Below are 17,869 nucleotides of genomic sequence, written 5' to 3'. Positions count from 1 at the left end.
AGTCGTGCTTGCCATGTAGTGGATGCGAGGATGGCGAAACCACCTTGTTGAATAGTTGAGAACCTCACTCGAGATTACCGATCTTGGGTTATCGTCTTGCATACCCCCCGAAAATTCGTGGGAATTCCATGTATGAAGGAAGTTTTTTTTTAGAGATGGCTCTGCCTAAGGCTGAGATGGAGAAAGAGCAGGCTAGGAGACAGACGTTTGCATTGGAAAGTGACAGGAGCAGTCCATCATGAAAGGGAAGGAGCGATCTGAATCTTTTATGTCTTATCTATCAAGGTGTTTTGCACCAAAACATGATCTATTTCTATAGCTAATTCCTCAACTTTTGACCTCTCAGAATTTTGATTCGAATCGTATACTAACCGACCTCCCACTCATCATGTCCGACATGATAGATGAAAACGAAAACTCGAGAAAGGCTGAAGAAATCGGCATGCTGCTCATCAGGAGCCAGCGATCTCCCGCCCGCGCCTCACCGCGAGGAACCAACACCGTCGCAAATCAGCAGCAGCGGACAGCAAATCCGCGGGGTGCAGCAACACCACCATCAGCAGGGTCCTCCTTGCCACGTCACGTGATTTCGTCCCCAGCATCCCCGGCCGTCAACAACCGCCAAAACATTGGCCGATCCTCAGGGCGTGTTGAGAAGAAGAAGAAGAAGCTTCTTCGACACAGCACCGGCGCAATGAGGTCGCATACCCCCTCGGGCGACCCTCCAGGGAGGCGCGCCTCCGTTACGAACCGTTTCCGCAACAGCACCGGCGGGAGTGCTCTTCCTAGACCTCATACTTCCTTGAGAGAATCCAGGGTACGTTTGGTTGCCAATAGTAAACAAAAACAAACAAAAATGTTAGTTCGCTAACAATGGAGGTTTAGACTTTTCGCGCAACACAACCAACATACAACCTCTTCACCGGCGGCGATGCCAACAGCAGGCCAGGTTCCCGCGCAAGTCTCGCCGCCCCTGATTCCGTCCGCGCCTCGTCCCACGAGAGCTCCAAAGAAAACATGGCGCCCCCCGACGCCGCCGAGTACGAGTCCCAGCGCCAGGTTATTGAGGAACTCAAGGCCGAGCTGGGCACCCTGCGCTACACCATCAGCACCTTTGAGCAGGAGAAGCAGATGGCCGACGCCCGACACAATGCTGAGCTCGAAGACCAGCGCCGCCGCGCCCAGGCCGACTTCACGGCGAAACAGGCCGCCGAGACCGAAAAGTCCCAGGCCGCGCGCCAGCTGGAGAATACGCAAAAGGAGTTGAGCGACCTCCGCGACAACATTGCTCAAGAGAGGACGAGTCTGGAGAAGCGTGCGCGCGATGCGGAAGAGGAGGCCCGCTTACTACAGGAACAATTGGAAGACTTGTCGAGCTCAAAGGACGAAGCGGCGCGCATCAACGAGAAAAGGACCATCGACCTCGAAATGCAGCTCCAAGCTGCCCAGAAGTCGACGCAGGAGCTTGAACAAGAAAGCCAGGCCCGCGAGGCCGCCCTCCAGCAGATCCAGTCTCAGCTAGTGGACAAGGACAACCACGTGGCCGACCTCGAATCCGAGGTCCTTCGCCTCAAGGCCCAGACGGGCGACGCCGACACCATGGCCATCATCAAGCGCGAGCTCTCTGAGCAGGTTGCGCACATCCGCAGCCTCGAGGCCACCAACCGCGAGCAGCTCTCGGAGCTGAAGCACCTCCGTCAGATCCACCGGGCCGTCGAGGTCGTCGAAGAGGAGAAGCGATCCCTTCAACGTAAGCTCGAGGCCGCCCGGACCCTCGAGACGGAGCTTGCAGAAGCACACATCCAGCGCCAGCGCCTCGAAGACGAACGTATCGCCTGGACGGGCTACCTCGCCAGCACAGACAACGGCAGCGGCGATCTCGAATTTGACTCCCCCGAGGCAGTCGCCCGCGCACTCGTCGAGCAGCGCTACGAAAACGCCGCCCAGCTCGACAAGATGGGCTCCCTGCAAGCCGAGCTGGCAGCGCAGGAATCCTCAATCAAGTCCCGCGAGGAAGAGATCACCACACTCAAATCTCAGCTCACCGAGGCGCGGTCTGCCGCAACAACACCACAAAACGTCGACAAGACCCGCCTCCGCACCGAGCGCCAGCGCGTGCTCGCCGTCAAGGAGGTAGAGTACCTCCGCGCCCAGCTCAAGACGTTCGACGCCGAAGACGAGGCCTTCCAGCCCGAGGCCGTCGACGAGACCCGCGCCCGTCGCATCCAAGAGCTTGAGGACCTCGTCGACAAGTACAGAAGCGAGGTCCAAGCCCTACACACGGAAATGTCTTCCCTCGAAGCAGGCAAACCACTTGCCACCCCAGACGCACCAGCAGCAGCAGCCGGCACGAAGCGCCCGCGCGACGAAAATGACGACCCCTCGGCCGCACAAGAACAACTCGGCCTCCTTACCCGCAAAAACCGCAAACTCCAAGACCAGCTCGCCGCCGTACAAACCCAACACGCCCTCACCCAAAAGGAACTCTCCGTCACACAAGACCAACTTAAAGCCCTCAAAACACAATCCAAAACCCGCGTCCTGTCGTTGCGCTCCAACCCGACGTCAGACTACGAAGCCATCAAAGTCGCCAAACTCAAGGCCCTCGAGCAGGAAAACGCAGACCTCTTGGCGCAGCTCAACTCCAACGAAAACGTAGACCTCGTCCCGCGGTCCCAGCTCGATGCAGCGGACCGCCTCGTCGAAGAAGCCCGCGCCGAAACCGCATCCGCCCAGAAATCTGCAAAACGCCTCAAGGAAGTGTGGTCTAAGAAATCGCTCGAGTTCAAAGAGGCCATTTTCTCGACGCTGGGATGGACCGTCATGTTTATGCCCAACGGTAAAATGCGCGTCGAGTCGACTTTTTACCCCTCCCAGACGGACGAGTATGAGAATTCCATCGTGTTTGACGGTGAAAAGGGGACGATGAAGGTCGGGGGCGGGCCGAGGAGTGCGTTTGCGCGGAGGATTGGCGATCAGATTGGGTTCTGGGTGCGAGAGAAGGGGTGTATTCCTGGGTTTTTGGCGGCGTTGACGTTGGAGTTTTATGAAGAGCATTCGAGGAATCAGATGCAGACTGAGTAAAGAGACTCGACTGCCGGACTGCTTGCTGCATACAGTTGTCATGAGAGAATACACGGCAGAGCGTCCGGGGTGAAGGGGCAGAGAGACGAGAGGGGTGTTTCTCGCGTATACACAACGGGACAGCGAGAGGCTGACACCAACTACATATTTTATTACTACCTAGCTAAGGCGTAACGTGACGAAGAAGAGGACTGGGGAGAGATAGGCACGGAAGAGGGATTGCCTGGGATGGGGAGGCTCGCTTGTACATGTTTTGATATCGCGATGATACCTCCAACCTCACACCCCCAACGATGCGGTATTGAGAGTTTCAGATGCCTGACGGATAGTTATCCCTAATGATACTATGGCTTTTTACTTGTTCAAATTCGTTTTTCAAGCACTTCAATCGCAGACATCACTCGAAAGCAAGCACACCGGGCATCTTGGAAGTCTTTCTTTTCTTCATCATATCGGTACAGAAACTACCCACAAGCCCCCTCACAAAAACGTCCGTCTCCGTCATCAAAGGGATGATCCCACAACACGAGATCATGCTCCTCGAAAATCCAACACCAGAAGATGGGGGAGGTTTAAAAAAAAATTCAATAGGTGACCAGCCAGACAAAGTGATTATCCGGGGGTGCCTTCTTTTCCTTCTCCTGCCATGCGCTCGCTATGTAAAATGGTCTGTCTTCCAATGGCAATACAAAGTCTACCACTTCGAACGGGTATGTACACCACGCACCACATCTTCCTCATTAAAAAAAAGTTCATGGCTGCAGAGATTACTTGGCCTCGTACTTGCCGCTGGTAATCTTCTTCACCAAGCTCACGTCCACCCACTGCTGATCAGCTGGCAGCGCCGGCGAGGTCGGGTTGTCGTCGGCAAAGGGGTCGGCATCTTCGTCCTTGCCCTTGCCCTTGGTTTCTTCCAGTCGGGAGATAGTGATGCCACTGCCCAGAGTCTCCGGAGTGAGCTCCCATCGGGCTTCGATATGGCCAGGCTTGGGTTCCGCATTCTCGGCTCCCACGATACGGCACACAATCTTCTGGATCTCGTTTGTGAGAGTCAAGTCACCAAGACGCCAGTACACCAGGTGCTTGTCCTTCAAATGCGTTCCAGTCGGCTTTGTCTGGGCACCTGAAGCCTTGGCACCCTCGTATGTGGCGACGAATACGACGTTCTGCAGTGTAACAGGAGCTGTAAGGTTACTCGCGGGGTTCAGGGAGTACTGCAAGAGAAGTCCGAGCTTGTCGCCCTGGGGCTTCCAAGCAGGGCGGATCATCAGGGGAACTTGCGCTGCCAAACCGGAGCCGTCGGCATCGCCAGCGTGTACCCTATACGTAAACGCAGTAGATGTCTTGTTGAGATGCGACACGTCCAAGTGGAACTCGTCAGACTTTCCAGGGCTGTTCTGAACAAAGATGCGGTTTGGTCCAATTACCTCCAGGCTCGGAAAGTTGTTGATCCTAATGGTCTCATGTTCTGGTGAACGTTAGCATTCGAAGTCGACAGATTGGAAAGCTTGACTGACCTTGCGGGGCATCACCAGTTGCGTGGTAGGCGAAAGCGATTTCACCGTGAACCTTGGCGCTTTTGACGGTTCCATCCTCAAAGGTTGCCGATACCGTTTCAATGACGGAGGCATTGAGTCCAGGCTCGTGCATGTCGGGGTGCTTCAGATGCGCAAGGCTCACGAGGGAATTCGCTGAGCGGATTGACTGCGTATCTGAGGTTGCGGCGATGCTGGCCTCGGACGTGAGGGCAGCAACGGTCGTAGGCTTGGACGACTGGCTTGGCAATGATGGCGACGTCGGGAATGGGTTCTCGTTCGTGAGCTCGGGCTCGGGCAGGCTAGGAGGCGGCACGTAGATGGTACTTCTTACGTCTCTCCGTCCTCGCACAGTTCCCAGCTTGCGTGACGGAGCAGCCATCTGCGTCAACGTGTTTGCGACATTTGACATGGCAGCCTGTTTCGCATCGGCATCCTCCTCGGCGATGGGAGAGCTCGCAATGTTCAGCTTGAACATTTGCTCATTCTCCTCGGCAGCCTCGCGCTGAGCTTGAGAAATTGGATCGTTGTCGGGTGGCCGGATCGTGAAGCCTTCATCGTCCTTGGCTTGGGAGTCTTTGCCCTGTGACGGAGGAGGGCCAGGTGGAGGAGCAACATCCAAAGCATCGGTATCATGGTTTCCGTTGACGGGACCAGCAGAAGAACCCAACCGAGCACCATCTGATGGGAAGTTACTGAAGCCGTTGGTGCCTTCGTGGAGCGGTCCGTCTGTTCCGGAGGACTGAGGCGGTCTGGGAGAGTCGGGTGTCTCGGGAAGAGCAGAAAGCCGGTTGTTCGTCTCGTTGAGGTTATTTGACGATGCTCGCGGAGAAAGGCCGGGGCGAACGTGAGTGCTACTATGACTGCTGCTGAGGCCTCGGCCGAACGACGGGACACCGCCCTTTCCGGGAGAAATCTGACCGAACCCGCCGTGAACGCTCTGTCGGCGGCGACCGAGCATCGTGCCGATGCGGCTTCGCAACTTTGATTCTGCGTTCAATGTTAGTCTCCCATTATCTAGACAGTATCCCATAATGCGGCATACCACTCTTTCCTTCGCCTAGACCGGAGTGTTCGCTTGCGTCATCGTCGTGGTGGCCAAGACTACTGGGCGGCGGTGGAGGCGGTGCCAGGGTCTGGCTCGTGAGTGCGTTGGAGGATTGTCTAGACGCCGTGGCCCTCTTCTCCAACCTCGGTCTGCCAGACAAAATCCTTTCCTTGAAGCTTGCGATTTCTTGTTCTGTGCTGATCTCCAGCATGGAAGCCAGGGTATCGGCAGCCCGGCTCTGGTTCCGTTGCGCCTGGTCGCTTTCGTGGGTCTCGTATTGCGTCAGCAGGTCGCGCAGCTGGTTCACGCGTTGCTCGTCGAGGGCTTGTAGGGTCTCAAAGATGAAGGGGGCCTGCGAATCCCACTGCTGGGTGGCAGACTCGAGTCTCGCCGTGGCATCCGCCATCTTCTGGGTGTTCGTCTTCGGGCCCTTCCGGGCCAAGGCTTCGGTCTTTTTCTGGGCGTCTTCAAGGTCTCGGGCCATGGAGGTCAAGTTAGCGGTGATGGTCTGCATGTTCTGCATCTCCTTGCGGGACTGGAAGTTGCGCAGGGGACCCTCGACATCTTTTTCGAGTTGGCTTGCGAAAACGTGGTGGGAGTGGGCAGTTGAGTCGACGGATTGAAGGATTTTGTCCCAGGGGCCGGAAAAGACGCTACGTAATTTATCAGTATACGGACCTACTCCTGAGAGTCAAACGCAATGGTTCAGGGCAACCTACCCAAGCTCAGACGAGCTGTTGGGGACTTTGAAGGCCAACAATTTCTTGAGGCTCTGGACGTATTGATCTTCGACTCGGCGGCGTTCCTGAGTGGGAGGGGGTATTGTTCAGCACGGGATTGTCGTATGCTGTCGCATTGTAGTCATCGTGGGTGGTGCCTTACCTGCAACCAGTCTGCGATCTCGGTGTTGATCTTGTTTATTCTCTTCACACGATCGGTAAGGACGTTCACGGCCTGCATGGGCTGGAGGTGCTCCTAAACAAAGAGAATCAATAGTCAGCAAAACAAGTCGCAAACATTGCGCTCCTTCCAAGGCATTCGAAGTACATCAGTCGCAGGGAAGTGGATTGTGGAAGGCCAGCCTGACCTCGGCTTCTGCCCGGTAGGAAGGCCTTTCCAACACTGGGGGAAATAGTGACGAAATGACGGGAATTGATGGGGGAGAGGGGTGGGAAACATTACCAGCATGGCCGGGTACTCGGCCCTCGCGAGATCATCCATTGTGTCTAATTAGTGCGGCGCGCGCAAAGTCATGTACGATGAATGCAAGCAATGAGAGAAAAGGCGCGCATAGCGATGCTATCTATGATGGGGGAAAAGGTGTGGGCGAAGTGAGGAGCATTCGCATCGTGGGAAAGTCGTGAGGTGTGAGGAAGGTGGGTTGTCCTGCGAGACGGCGGCGGCGGGAATTGAGTGGATGGTTGGAACAATAAGGCAGGAAGGAATGGCGCAGGCTGTCGCTTCCTGCTGGCTGTTGCTGCTGTTGCCGAAGAAGAGGAAGGTCAGGCAGTCACCAGGTGCAGCAGGGTGCATGCGACTGTACTTGGTATCCGTAGGTACTCCATTCTCCGTAAGGTATCCATACCTATCTAAGGTACCTCCCCGTGCTCCGTAGTCGCCAGTGATGTGTGGGAGAGTGGGCCCTTCCATTGGATTGGTTCCATGGAAAGCCGGGAAGAACTCCTCGTAGCCACAAGTCACCCTTACATATCCAGCATAGCCAAAAGTGACTTGTTCTCATCTTCTTTTATTTAGTCTTGGGCTGATGATGAAGTGTGGAGAGGACCGGACCGGGGGGGCATGGGCTGGGCTGGACTTGGGATATTTTTTTCGGTACAAAGTACATGCATTCACAGGTCGGACTTGGACGATGCAATTACCAAGTACGAATACCTCAATGTACACTACCTTACCTTACCTTACCTTACAGTACGTGGACATGAGAAGCCTCAATCAATACCAAGACGCGTCAACTGCATATAGAGCAACGTGGTGAGTGCCGTCTAATGCTGCTTCTTGCTTTACGTTGTTCAATGCTGCTGCGTGGCCTCGACGCCTCCTTGGTCTCCCACTGGCACCTGGGTGTCAATGTCATCCAACCTCATCCTTGAGATGTCTCACGTACCTTTTTTTCTTCTCGAATGCGTCGCCAATTGGCCCGAGTGCAGTCACTCCGTGACCAAAGGTTCAGCGGATGTTCCATTGGCGCCTGATTTGAATTTATTGGATTCGGATGGGACAATTGGCCCGGGACCTGCGGACAAGGACGTACCATTCAACGAATTCGTACTCATCCAGTCGACTGTTCAATTCCAACCACACGAAGAACATTTATCTAGAATTAATCGCTACCCATCTCCTTTTCCTCTTCTTTCTTCTAGTCATCCTAGTATACATTCGATAGGAGAATAGCTGGGTCAATTAGGTCCCTTGACAGCTCATTCGTGCTAAGAGAGATGAATTACATCTCAACTCCAGTTCCACACTGACCAACCACCCTCATCTCTCTGAGCTTTGGGTCTGACAGGGCTCCTGTAGTCGAAACAGGCTAGCTCGGAGGGGAGTTCTGCGAATACGTCACGCACTTTACAGACCAAGTTAGCATTTCTCAGCGCGGATTGGCAACCGAGGAAGAACCCAATTGAGCCTTCCAGCTTGAACAAGCCCTCTTCTGATGCTGACAAGAGTACAGCAGGCAAGACATACACTTACTACGTACATGAGAACTGAAGCAGGTAAGCACCATGGCACCGCTCGTCCCCCTAATACTAGAAACAACGGCGGCGGCGGGCTGCATAACCCAGACCACCTTCCGTCAACCTTAAGCAGCTTCCCTGCTTTCACGTTGCCTTAGTCACGTTGATCCTGTTTAGCATCCCGCATCCTCCCAGCAAGGTTCAGAGGAACGGTGCCTGTATGAGATGACGGGAAGTGCCCTGACGTGTCGCGCCCGCGTAAAGTCTCTGATCGAAATTCAATTTGAACCCGCGGAGACCAAGCCAGCGAGCGCAACAGGGAAAGGAAAAGGAGTGAAAAAAAAAAAAACCGCATCACTGAGCCGCACCATCCTTGCAGCTTGTCAGCTGCGCATGAAGTTTTATTTTGGCCCTTAATTCAATCGCAAGGATCTTCAAGCCAGAACACCACCCACCAATGTGTAAGTGCTGAGAAAAAAGAGCCCTTCCTGGAGCGACTTAGTACCGGCAGCCCTCCAAGGACTGCGCAAAGTGAGACCCAAGAGTGGTGCGCATTAGCGCAGTAAAAGACCATGATAATCCTTACGCCTCGTGAGGCTAGGAGAGAAGCTAAGATTGAGTCGAAGAAATAATTAAAGACATATTTTGACGCCATGGAACGCCCCTCGTCAGGTACCCGGAATTGCGATGCCCAACCAGCTATTATGTAAGCTCATTACCTTGGATGCTCTTCCTTTTCCTTCTTTCCCCTCCACTCGAAAAGGAGGCAGCAAGTCCGCACTGTGCGAACGCTGTCATCCGGCAAGGTCCACACCGGCGGGGTCCGGCCCGGAGAGTCCTTCCACCGTCCCCGGCTTCCATTTTCTCACACGGTACGTACCTATGTCCAACTGCGCTCTTTCCTGGCTGCGTCAGGGATCATCAACGAAAGCTGCAACGACGCCTCATCCCTTCCTGTCTGGCGCTCACTAAGAACAATTAATGGAAAGCGACGCCAGTGCACCACCGTTCAAGTCTCCTAATCCTTGCTCATCCATCTTACACCGACTTCCGTCCTCGACAGCCACTCGATTCTCATGGCAGACGACGACTGGAGGACGCAACTATCGGCGTCGGATCGATATGAAAACATTCAGAGGATGTAAGTCACAACCCTCCAACATGCATTCAAGCCATACTGAGACCGGATTCTCCGCAGAAAGTCTGTTTTGGAAGCAGCTAGCCCGGATGCCAAGGCCACTTCACAGTCGGACGCATTTTCTGTAGAAAATCAGGCTTATAAGGACTCTTCGTCCAGAGTAAGTCCCCGGCCCTATCTCGCATCTTTTGCCTGTGTTCAACACTTACACGTCAATGTAAGACTCAATACGACGAAATCTGCCAGCTAGTCGGCTCAGCCAATTTGTCTCGCCCAGAAGCTTCGGCACCTGCTGATGACCAACCTGAAGACGCCGGCGTCACCATTGGTTCTTACAAAAACTGCATTTCTTTTGCAAGTGGCATAACATCAGAAGTCTACCGATGCAAAGACCGAGCCCTCAAGGTCATTGTGGAAACGCACAACATTGAGCCTCACAATCCGCAACGCGAGGCCAAGATTCTAGCGACCTTGAAACGACCATGCATTCCCCTTTTGGAAGCATTCAGGGACCAAGAACAGAGATTTGTTTTGGTGTTTCCTTACAAGCCCATGACACTTGCCGACGTCATTGACAAAGGAACCATTCCATTACCTCAGGTTAGACGTCTCTTCAAGGACATCTTTACTGCTCTTGTGGACATTCACAGCCAAGGAATCGTACACCGAGACGTCAAACCCGAAGCCATCCTGCTCGACGGCGCAGATGGGCCAGCCTACCTGTCTGATTTTGGAACAGCCTGGCACCCAACCATGTCCATTATCTCAGAGCCTGCCAAATCCAAGATTCTGGATATCGGAACTGGCCCCTACCGAGCGCCTGAAGCACTCTTTGGCGATAAAGCCTACGGTCCTTCTGTCGATATGTGGGCGGCTGGGGCCATGCTGGCCGAGTGCTGTCGCAGCCCCTCAAAGCCCTTATTTGAATCAAGGCCGGCCCATGAGGACGGTAACCAGCTGGGTCTGATCTTGAGCATTTTCAAAACCTTGGGCACACCGACACGCGAGACCTGGCCCGAGGCCGCAAGCTTCAAGACGCCACCCTTTGAGATGTACCGCATGTTTAACGGCCAGCCGTGGACAGACATTCTTCCTGAGGTTGATCCCCAAGCTCGAGACTTGATATCGAGCCTGGTGCGCTTTGACTCCAAGAGGGCTACGTCTGAGCAGGTGAGTTGTAAAGACCTCTCTCACCCGAAGCAATTGCTTTGCTGACTACACGATAGGCTTTACAGCACACGTTCATGTTAGATGCTGAAGAATGCCAAGCATAGAAGACCATCCGGTTTTCGAGGACAACGTGATAAAGAGCCGGAGTATTTGAAGATGGGTCGGCTTGAGCCTTTGGGACGGTCGAAGAAAAAGGGGCCAACACCGTGCTACAGGTATACAAAGCCGTTGCTTTGTGTTCTTGGCCTTCATTGAGTCCCGCGAGCCTTGAAACCTTTAGAGCCCTGCGACGAAGTCTCAGTGTCGAAAAACAAAGGCCCTGGAATCTCGCACGAGGTATTAATGTCTGCGGTCCTGCGCGCTCTCATCATCGAACCGCGTCAATTTCAACGGTTCCCATCTCGCAACTTCAAGTCATTTCAGCGACTATTAGTCTCATACGCACTTCGGAAGTTTGAAGAAAGCTGCCAAACAATGGCCCATCTCGGCATCAAAAGATCAAAAGATCGCCCATCTTCTGGCCCGAAGAAAGTAAAAACCTATGACGGCGCGAATGTGGGCAAACAGAACGCACCGGATACGAAACTTCTCAAGGGACAATCAGAGGGGTCAAGACGAGATGATAGAAGAAAGAGCGATGCCATACCAGCCATCACTAGCTTGTCCAAAAGAACAGCAGGAGGCAAAATCCCCCACCATTGTCTCCGGGATAAACACAAATACCACAAGGGTTGTGTGAAGGCTGGTTGTATGGTGAAGTGTGACGAGTGCATCTGGTATGTCTCTACAGAGAAAGGTAATAATGGATCGGAATGCCGAAATTGCAGGAACAACGAGAGACGTCAAAAACAGATAGAGGACCGAGAGAGGGGGGCGAGTGCCATCGCCAACAGGGTCTTGGCCACCCGACAGCCTGCTCGCGTCACTAAAAGCACCACGCGGCTCCGTAAGGAATCTCTTAGGCGTTCCTCTCAGATTGTGTGGGCCAAGAGGCTCGGGAAGGTCATATCGGTGGCCATTCCCGAGGACGTCCCGGAAACCACCGACTCCGACACAAGTATGGACGAATGCTTAGTCTCCGACGTTGTCGAATCCAATACGGCTGTGAGCGATGCCGATCAGGAGTCTGTTCCTGCATGTGTCGAGCCCATCACGGATGTCAAGGAGAAGTTGGGATTCAACCCAGAGAAACCGGGCCCTTTGTCTCTCGAAGAGCTGCGCCTTCGACGTATCCGGGAGGCCGAGGAAATTCTCAAGCTTGTTCGCGAGGGTCTCGATAGGTTGATTTGAGTTGCATGGTTTCATGGTGTTACGCGGGTTCACGGACTGTTAGGGGTCTTGCATTTTTGAAAGTGTCTGCTTTTTGTCATTTATCTACGCCTGGCATTCTAGCCTTTTGCTTGCTTTTTTCCCATGTTCTAGAATTTGATGTTACAAGGGAATATACTTTCCGTCTTTCTCATCTCATCTTCTCGATGTCATCTTCTTCGTCCGTCATTCTTCTGTTCCCTATTCCCTTTGTAATTCAACACGGCTCCCACAGTCGCAATGCACGTGAGAGACCTAGCTGCCTTAGACCACATAATCTGACTGTTGCCCCCTCCGCGCCCTGGTATCTTGGCCCAGGTAGTCAATCGGGTTACGGCACAGCGGGCACGTATTCTGGTTACTGCTCTGGAACCACTTGTACAAACACGTACGATGGAAGAGGTTCTTGCACGTCGAGCACCGCTTGTCGGGCATGCGCTTGTCGGTGGAGATGATGGAGTAGCAGATGGCGCACTCGGATTGACCCTTGAGGGCACCGACGATGTTGCGGCGGAAGGCGGAAAGGCCGTCGATGATGCTTCCGTTCTTTTTGTGATGGTCAATATTTCGACTGATGGAATGGATTAGGAGATGGGGAGGTAAGCTTACCGAGAATGTAATCACGCCCTGCGTCGTGAGAAGCCAACTCTGCCACTTGCGCTCGTTGACCGCGACACGGTTGATCCCGACGACGGAGACGCCTTCAATCGGATAACTCGCGGGGACCTTGACGGCAATAGACGCCATGCTCTCGTCGACCTCGACGCCGGCCGTGATCTCCCTTGACGCTTTGCTGACTTTCACCACGAGCTCCTTTTCGTCCTCGTCGGCGGGCGGATCCTGGGCCGCTGTCCATGCCGCCACCTCGTCGAGCGCGTCCGAGATGATGATGGGAGAAAAGTAGCGCGTCATCCAGCCCTCTACTGCGATGCGCGTCTGCTTGGAGCGGCAGTCGAGGTACCACGTCTTGAAGAGACCGGGGGTGTATTTCAGGGTGAGGTAGTACAGGTGCACGAGCAGCCAGTGCAAGTTCCGCTCGTCGGGTTCCGCGTCGGCGAGGGAGACGCTGTACGAGGTGAGGTGCTGCGTCGTCAGGCCCTCGCGCTCGAGGTTGAGCGGGTGCGCGGCCGAGTGGCCTAGCACGTCAAAGGTAAAGTCCATGAGCGGGGCAATGTAATTTTCTGTTTTGAGGTGCTCCGTGTAGTCCTGGCGAACCTTGAGGGAAGCGGTGCTGAAGGCGTCGAAGATGAGGTGCCATGACAGCAGGTAGGAGCGGATCGCGAGGGGGAACTGCGCGAGGACTTCATCTGGGTAGCGGTCTAGCGTGGGCGCGTCGAGAAGGAGGGAGAGTAGTTCGTCTGGGAGGCGGGCGTCGGTCTTGTCGAGGAGGACGTTGACGGAGAGTTCTTCCTGGCGGGCGGGGAGGGCGTAGTGGAGTAGGTTGAAGGCCGCCGTCTGGATGGAGCGGGAGTCGGCGGCGATGAGGCCGTAAAGGTCCGAGAGATCGGTGACGTGCTTTAGTGGGATCTTGTTGACTTGTCTGCAGATGATGGCGTCGACGATCTCGAGGGGCTGCGTGGTCTTTTCGCGGTCGAGCTTGAGGAGCTCGATAAGGGAGAGGGATTTGGTTTCGGCGAACTCCTTGATGGCGTCCACAAGATCGTCGTTTGGCTCCGATAGTGTCTCTAGGGCGGTCATGAGCTTCAGCGATGCGTGGATATACGGCAGCGAGTCGTCGAGGCGGTCGTCGGAGGCCCTTGCCCATAACGCGGTGGAGAACTCGATGGCCTTTTCCCAGTACGAACCGTATACGTCCTTCATGCAGGGTAGCAGTCTCTGCAAGGATCTGCAGATCTCGGCCGACAGCGCGGGGGTGAGGTTAGGGATATCGTCCACCCAAGACGTGATTTGGCGAACGGCAAAGACGATGCGGTTATTGGCCACGGGGACCTCGCCGACCTCGTAGACTTGAAGGCATGCGTTGAGGAGGACGAGGACCAGTAGTGTTTTCTCGGCCTTTTCAGACTCCACGCTGGCGCCCGCAATGTCGCTAACAAGACGGTTGCACAGGTTGTTAATGGCCTTTGAGGATTCCAGGCTCTCGCCGAAGCCGGCGAGCACAGCCGTCGCTGCCAGGATCGTTGGTGGCGTAGCCTTGAGAGTGGCCAGTTGGTTGATCTTTTCGTCTCCAGTCACAGGGAAACCATGCTTCTCGGCGAGAGTCTGGAAGAGGTCGCTCAATGCTCTGGAGCTGTAGACTCCCAACGGGGTGAGCTCCTTCGTCTCTTGTGTCATGATGGCGATGAGACCGTTGACCAACTTCGTCGAGCCAGATTCTGAGCCGTCTCTCCATCCCTTGGCTTCATCGGCGATGGCGTTGATGGTTACGCGAGTGGAAGAGACGAACGATTCAGCCGAGGCAAGGGCATCTCCCATCTCGAGGTTCAGGAACAGCTTGTTTTCGTCCATTAGTGTGATCTGGTCCGACACAATCTGAACCGAGACACAAAGGAGGTAGAGCAGCTCGACCTGGAAGCTGTCAGGCAGGCTGGAGACCGAAATGTCCGACAACAAGAGCTTGGAGGTGTAGGATGCCATTCTGGCTGGGATGGAGAGACCGTCTCGGTCTCTGCGCACACGAAGGCGTTGGTCTGACTCGGTAGATTGTACGAGGAAGTGAGCGCCTGCCAGACCGCTAGTGATCGATAATGACGGGTTAAGCTTGGCCTGGAAGAACTTTGAGAGCTGCTGCATCCAGATATTCGTGCTCGGGAACAGGTCCTCGATGGCGATAGACCCAGCTTGGGACGCCTGGAGGGCCTGTTGAACCAGTGTTTCGACGCCAAGTGACTGTGGCCCAGCGTCTTCGAGATTCCTCTGAATAATGGTAACGACTGGCGATGTGCCATCGGTGGGCTGTTCCAGTAGCGCCCTCAACAAGGTCGCACGGGAAGAGACTGCTCTGTCCTTCATTTCGGCAAGTCCCAATAGCTCAGTCACAACCGCCATATGCGTTGACTCGTCCTGAGACAAGAGTCCAGGCTTGTTGTTCGTAATGATTTCCAGGGAGCGAAGGGCCTGAGCAGAGTGCTGCTTATCTTGCGACAAGGCCAACACGCTGTTGTCTACCAATTGCTTGGCCGTCGAATCGGCGATGGCATCGTTGCCAAAGGCTGCCTCGAACAGACTCCAGGCATCCAGCTCTCCGCGGGCTGTGCTGGAGCATTTGGATTCGATGAACTTTTGGAGCTGCTCGTGTGACTGGGAGAGCTTTGACGCCTTGTGGTTCGCAATGAGACGTTCGATGCCTCTGATGGCCTGCGAGTCATCGGATAGGCTCAACAAAGCTTCGATCCAGGTCTTCCAGGTACTGGCGTAAGTTTTTTCCTGTCCCTCAAGAGTGCCCAGGGCATTAACGCAGTTCAGCAGATCGGAACCAGACCGCGAAGTCATCAACATGTCCATGCGATCCCGGCCTTGCGTTGACAGGAATTGCTCCAGGGCTTGAGCAGCTTCTGCGTCCCTCCACACACGCGGAGCGTTTTTACCCACACTGTAGAGCACTGCAGCTGCCCCATATTGCTTGAGATTTCTGGTTGCCAGGAGGTCCACGCTGCATTTGATGATAGCCCTTGAAGGCTCGATCAAGAGACTGTCTGTGGGGTTTGCCCTCTGAACTTGACCGACGAGAGTGAACCAGCGAGTACCCTCTGAAGCAATGGCCTCTTGAGACTTTTCGTAGTCCTTTGAAACCTCTGGGAGTGAGCTGGATATTCTGGTACGGAACGCCGACGAGAGCAGCCCCAACTTGTCAGTTGTTGCCTTGGCCAATTCCTCGGATGACGAGCCGACAGAGACCTCGTATACTTCTCCCAGCACCGGAAGCCGTCCATTCCCTCCAATCTCCCATGCCGAATTTTCGGGTGTCGGTAAGAGGAAATGCTCGATCAGAGGGAAGAGATGCTCTTGAACAAGCGTTGCCCTCTGACTGTCGGAAGCAAAGGATTGCAAAAGGTGCTTGGTAGTTCTGGCATAGCAGGTCCACGCCGCGGTGGAGTTCATGCGCGGCTCCTCTCTGCTTTTGATACCTATCCTCATTGACTTGAGGGCGTCGGCTGAAGCATCGACCGTGAAGAGCTCGGTTGGGATAGCCTTGATCAGGTGCTCGAGGTGCTCCCAGTACTTGGCGGAGCTACTCTGGGAGCCCTTCTCCAAAAATCCGTTCAGCCTGGTTATCGGTGTCTTCTTCTCGCTCGAGCTCGTCCAGATCTCGGAGAACTTGGTCGTCAACTTTGTGAGAACCCTGACGTACTCGACAGCCGATCCTGCTTGGCTGCTCTTGAGTCCCTCGGCAACGAATGTCTTCTTCAAACGGGAGATTTGGGAGGATACAGAGTCGGCCCTCTTGTCAAGACACGCCCATAATAGCTGGCACGCCGTCTTCTTGACCGAGCTGTCGCCCGTGACCACGCTTTTCCAGACCTTCTCTTCAGCGAAGAAGGTATCGTACGCCTCCTCCTCCTTTTGAATGTCGGTCGACTCGAGCTTTTGTAAGAGACCGAGTACAAGGGAGAGACTAGCGCCTACAACCCGAAGATATTTAGCCTCGGCATCGTCGGCTGTCGTAGATCGTTCGTCGCTTAGGGTGTCCTTGGTCTCCTGGATAGCGTCCGTCGCATATGTTAAGATCTGTGACTGACACTTGTTCCAGAACAGCGCGACCTTTTCTGGGCTGCTGAGAAACGAGGAGAGGCCATCGTTGGCCGCCCTCGACACCACTCTGTCCTTGTCATATAAGCCAGCGAGCCAGGTTCCGACGATCTTTGGTACGCGCTTTTCCATGCGCTTCCGTGCCGACTTCATCAACTCGAACTGCAGGGTGTGGGAGAGTTCGCGGACGCGACGAGAGTTGTCTATCGAAATGCGAGGGTATATTTGGACCTATTACACAAATTACCACATGATCATCAAACCATATAGTCTCCTGGGAATAACGCACCCATGCTTCCAAGATGGCCTCTTCTACACCTCCTTCCATCTCGAACGGGTGAGCCTGTACGTAGGCGAGGAGGTCCTCCAGCGCCTTGGCTTTTGTTGTAGCATCTTTCTTGAGGGCGTTCTTGAAGGAAACAACGACGTTCGCATCGGATATGGAGGTCAAGTCGGGAGGCTCGGAGAGGTAAGATAGACCACTACCACCAGCGGAGGAGAAGCCGCCGAAGCCACCAGGCGCTGGACTGCCAAAACCCCTCGCGCCGGATGATCGGCCGCTTTTACCAAAGGCACGCGACATGGTCTAGTGTGACTGAAGGCAGTGTTGAAGGTATTGTTGTCGAAGATGTTGGTGCAGCTCAGTGCAGGAGTTCGCGCGGCGCAAGGAGGCAACTGGAAAGCTCGAAAATGACGTTGGCGGGGTAGTTACGATTTACAGTGCACAAATGCGAAATGCGGCGGGCAGGGCACCACCTTTAATTTCTCGTTCGAGGTATCGGAGATAGAAGAGAAGCGAGAGGGATTGGTAGCGGAGATGGAATGCAAAGTCTATAAGAAAAAGAAAGTATTCCTACGACTGTAATCGTCCCCAAGGCAGTGAATGCAAGTGATGACCAAACGAAGTCGAATCCAAAGAAAAAAGTTCGGATCGCAATCACAGACAGGGTGCGTCTTGTTGCGCCGCAAAGAGCAGCAGCGCCGAATTGACTCAGGCCGAGTGAACAATTTGAGCCCCGGCCACGGCGAATGAAAACGGATGAGATGCCCCGCCGAAGCTCCATCTGATGATGCTGTCATACCTGCCCTGCCTTAGGTAAGCGTGCCCGTGCTCCGAGATAGCTTGTCTTAGGTCAGCAAGTTACACGTGATTTAGCCACTTTCTGGCCTCACCCGTGCA

General features: G+C 54.5%; 5 protein-coding genes across 5 annotated transcripts; 3 read left to right on the top strand and 2 right to left on the bottom strand.

The window, feature by feature from the left end:
- The first annotated feature begins 145 nt into the window (after positions 1-145).
- On the top strand, positions 146-3,253 carry BDP55DRAFT_402892 (spindle assembly checkpoint component MAD1). The gene is made up of 2 exons (XM_060567311.1): positions 146-817; positions 886-3,253. Exons 1-2 carry the CDS (start codon positions 389-391, stop codon positions 3,082-3,084), a joined length of 2,628 nt encoding a protein of 875 aa, XP_060422991.1. The 5' UTR covers positions 146-388; the 3' UTR covers positions 3,085-3,253.
- Positions 3,254-3,851: 598 nt separating this feature from the next.
- On the bottom strand, positions 3,852-6,888 carry BDP55DRAFT_734331 (SAFF domain-containing protein; the record flags this gene model as incomplete). Its single annotated transcript, XM_060580197.1, has 6 exons — positions 3,852-4,552; positions 4,602-5,609; positions 5,665-6,320; positions 6,387-6,472; positions 6,550-6,642; positions 6,850-6,888. 6 exons carry the CDS (start codon positions 6,886-6,888, stop codon positions 3,852-3,854), a joined length of 2,583 nt encoding a protein of 860 aa, XP_060422990.1.
- Positions 6,889-9,058: 2,170 nt separating this feature from the next.
- Positions 9,059-10,894, top strand: BDP55DRAFT_402828 (kinase-like domain-containing protein). The gene is made up of 4 exons (XM_060567310.1): positions 9,059-9,504; positions 9,562-9,661; positions 9,724-10,671; positions 10,728-10,894. The coding sequence occupies exons 1-4, from the start codon at positions 9,440-9,442 to the stop codon at positions 10,773-10,775; spliced, it is 1,161 nt and encodes a 386-aa protein (XP_060422989.1). The 5' UTR covers positions 9,059-9,439; the 3' UTR covers positions 10,776-10,894.
- BDP55DRAFT_402826 (uncharacterized protein) lies at positions 10,726-12,102 on the top strand. Its single transcript, XM_060567309.1, has one exon. The coding sequence runs from the start codon at positions 11,014-11,016 to the stop codon at positions 11,959-11,961; it is 948 nt and encodes a 315-aa protein (XP_060422988.1). The 5' UTR covers positions 10,726-11,013; the 3' UTR covers positions 11,962-12,102.
- Positions 12,103-12,243: 141 nt separating this feature from the next.
- BDP55DRAFT_565702 (uncharacterized protein) lies at positions 12,244-17,272 on the bottom strand (the record flags this gene model as incomplete). The annotated part of the gene is made up of 3 exons (XM_060570444.1): positions 12,244-12,525; positions 12,589-16,920; positions 16,979-17,272. The coding sequence occupies 3 exons, from the start codon at positions 17,270-17,272 to the stop codon at positions 12,244-12,246; spliced, it is 4,908 nt and encodes a 1,635-aa protein (XP_060422987.1).
- Positions 17,273-17,869: the final 597 nt, after the last annotated feature.

This window comes from Colletotrichum godetiae (genome assembly GCF_030913485.1).
Source record: "Colletotrichum godetiae strain CBS 193.32 chromosome Unknown BDP55scaffold_77, whole genome shotgun sequence".
Classification (NCBI taxonomy): Eukaryota; Fungi; Ascomycota; class Sordariomycetes; order Glomerellales; family Glomerellaceae; genus Colletotrichum; species Colletotrichum godetiae.
The sequence above is the reverse complement of the archived record's forward strand: the minus strand, read 5'-3'. Positions and strand labels throughout refer to the sequence as shown.

Coding starts and splice junctions, on each gene's coding strand:
- BDP55DRAFT_402826 (XM_060567309.1), top strand. CDS start 11,014: ATGTCTGCGGTCCTGCGCGCTCTCATCATCGAACCGCGTCAATTTCAA.
- BDP55DRAFT_402828 (XM_060567310.1), top strand. CDS start 9,440: ATGGCAGACGACGACTGGAGGACGCAACTATCGGCGTCGGATCGATAT. Junction 9,505..9,561: donor TATGAAAACATTCAGAGGAT/GTAAGTCACAAC, acceptor GATTCTCCGCAG/AAAGTCTGTTTTGGAAGCAG. Junction 9,662..9,723: donor ATAAGGACTCTTCGTCCAGA/GTAAGTCCCCGG, acceptor CGTCAATGTAAG/ACTCAATACGACGAAATCTG.
- BDP55DRAFT_402892 (XM_060567311.1), top strand. CDS start 389: ATGTCCGACATGATAGATGAAAACGAAAACTCGAGAAAGGCTGAAGAA. Junction 818..885: donor CTTCCTTGAGAGAATCCAGG/GTACGTTTGGTT, acceptor ATGGAGGTTTAG/ACTTTTCGCGCAACACAACC.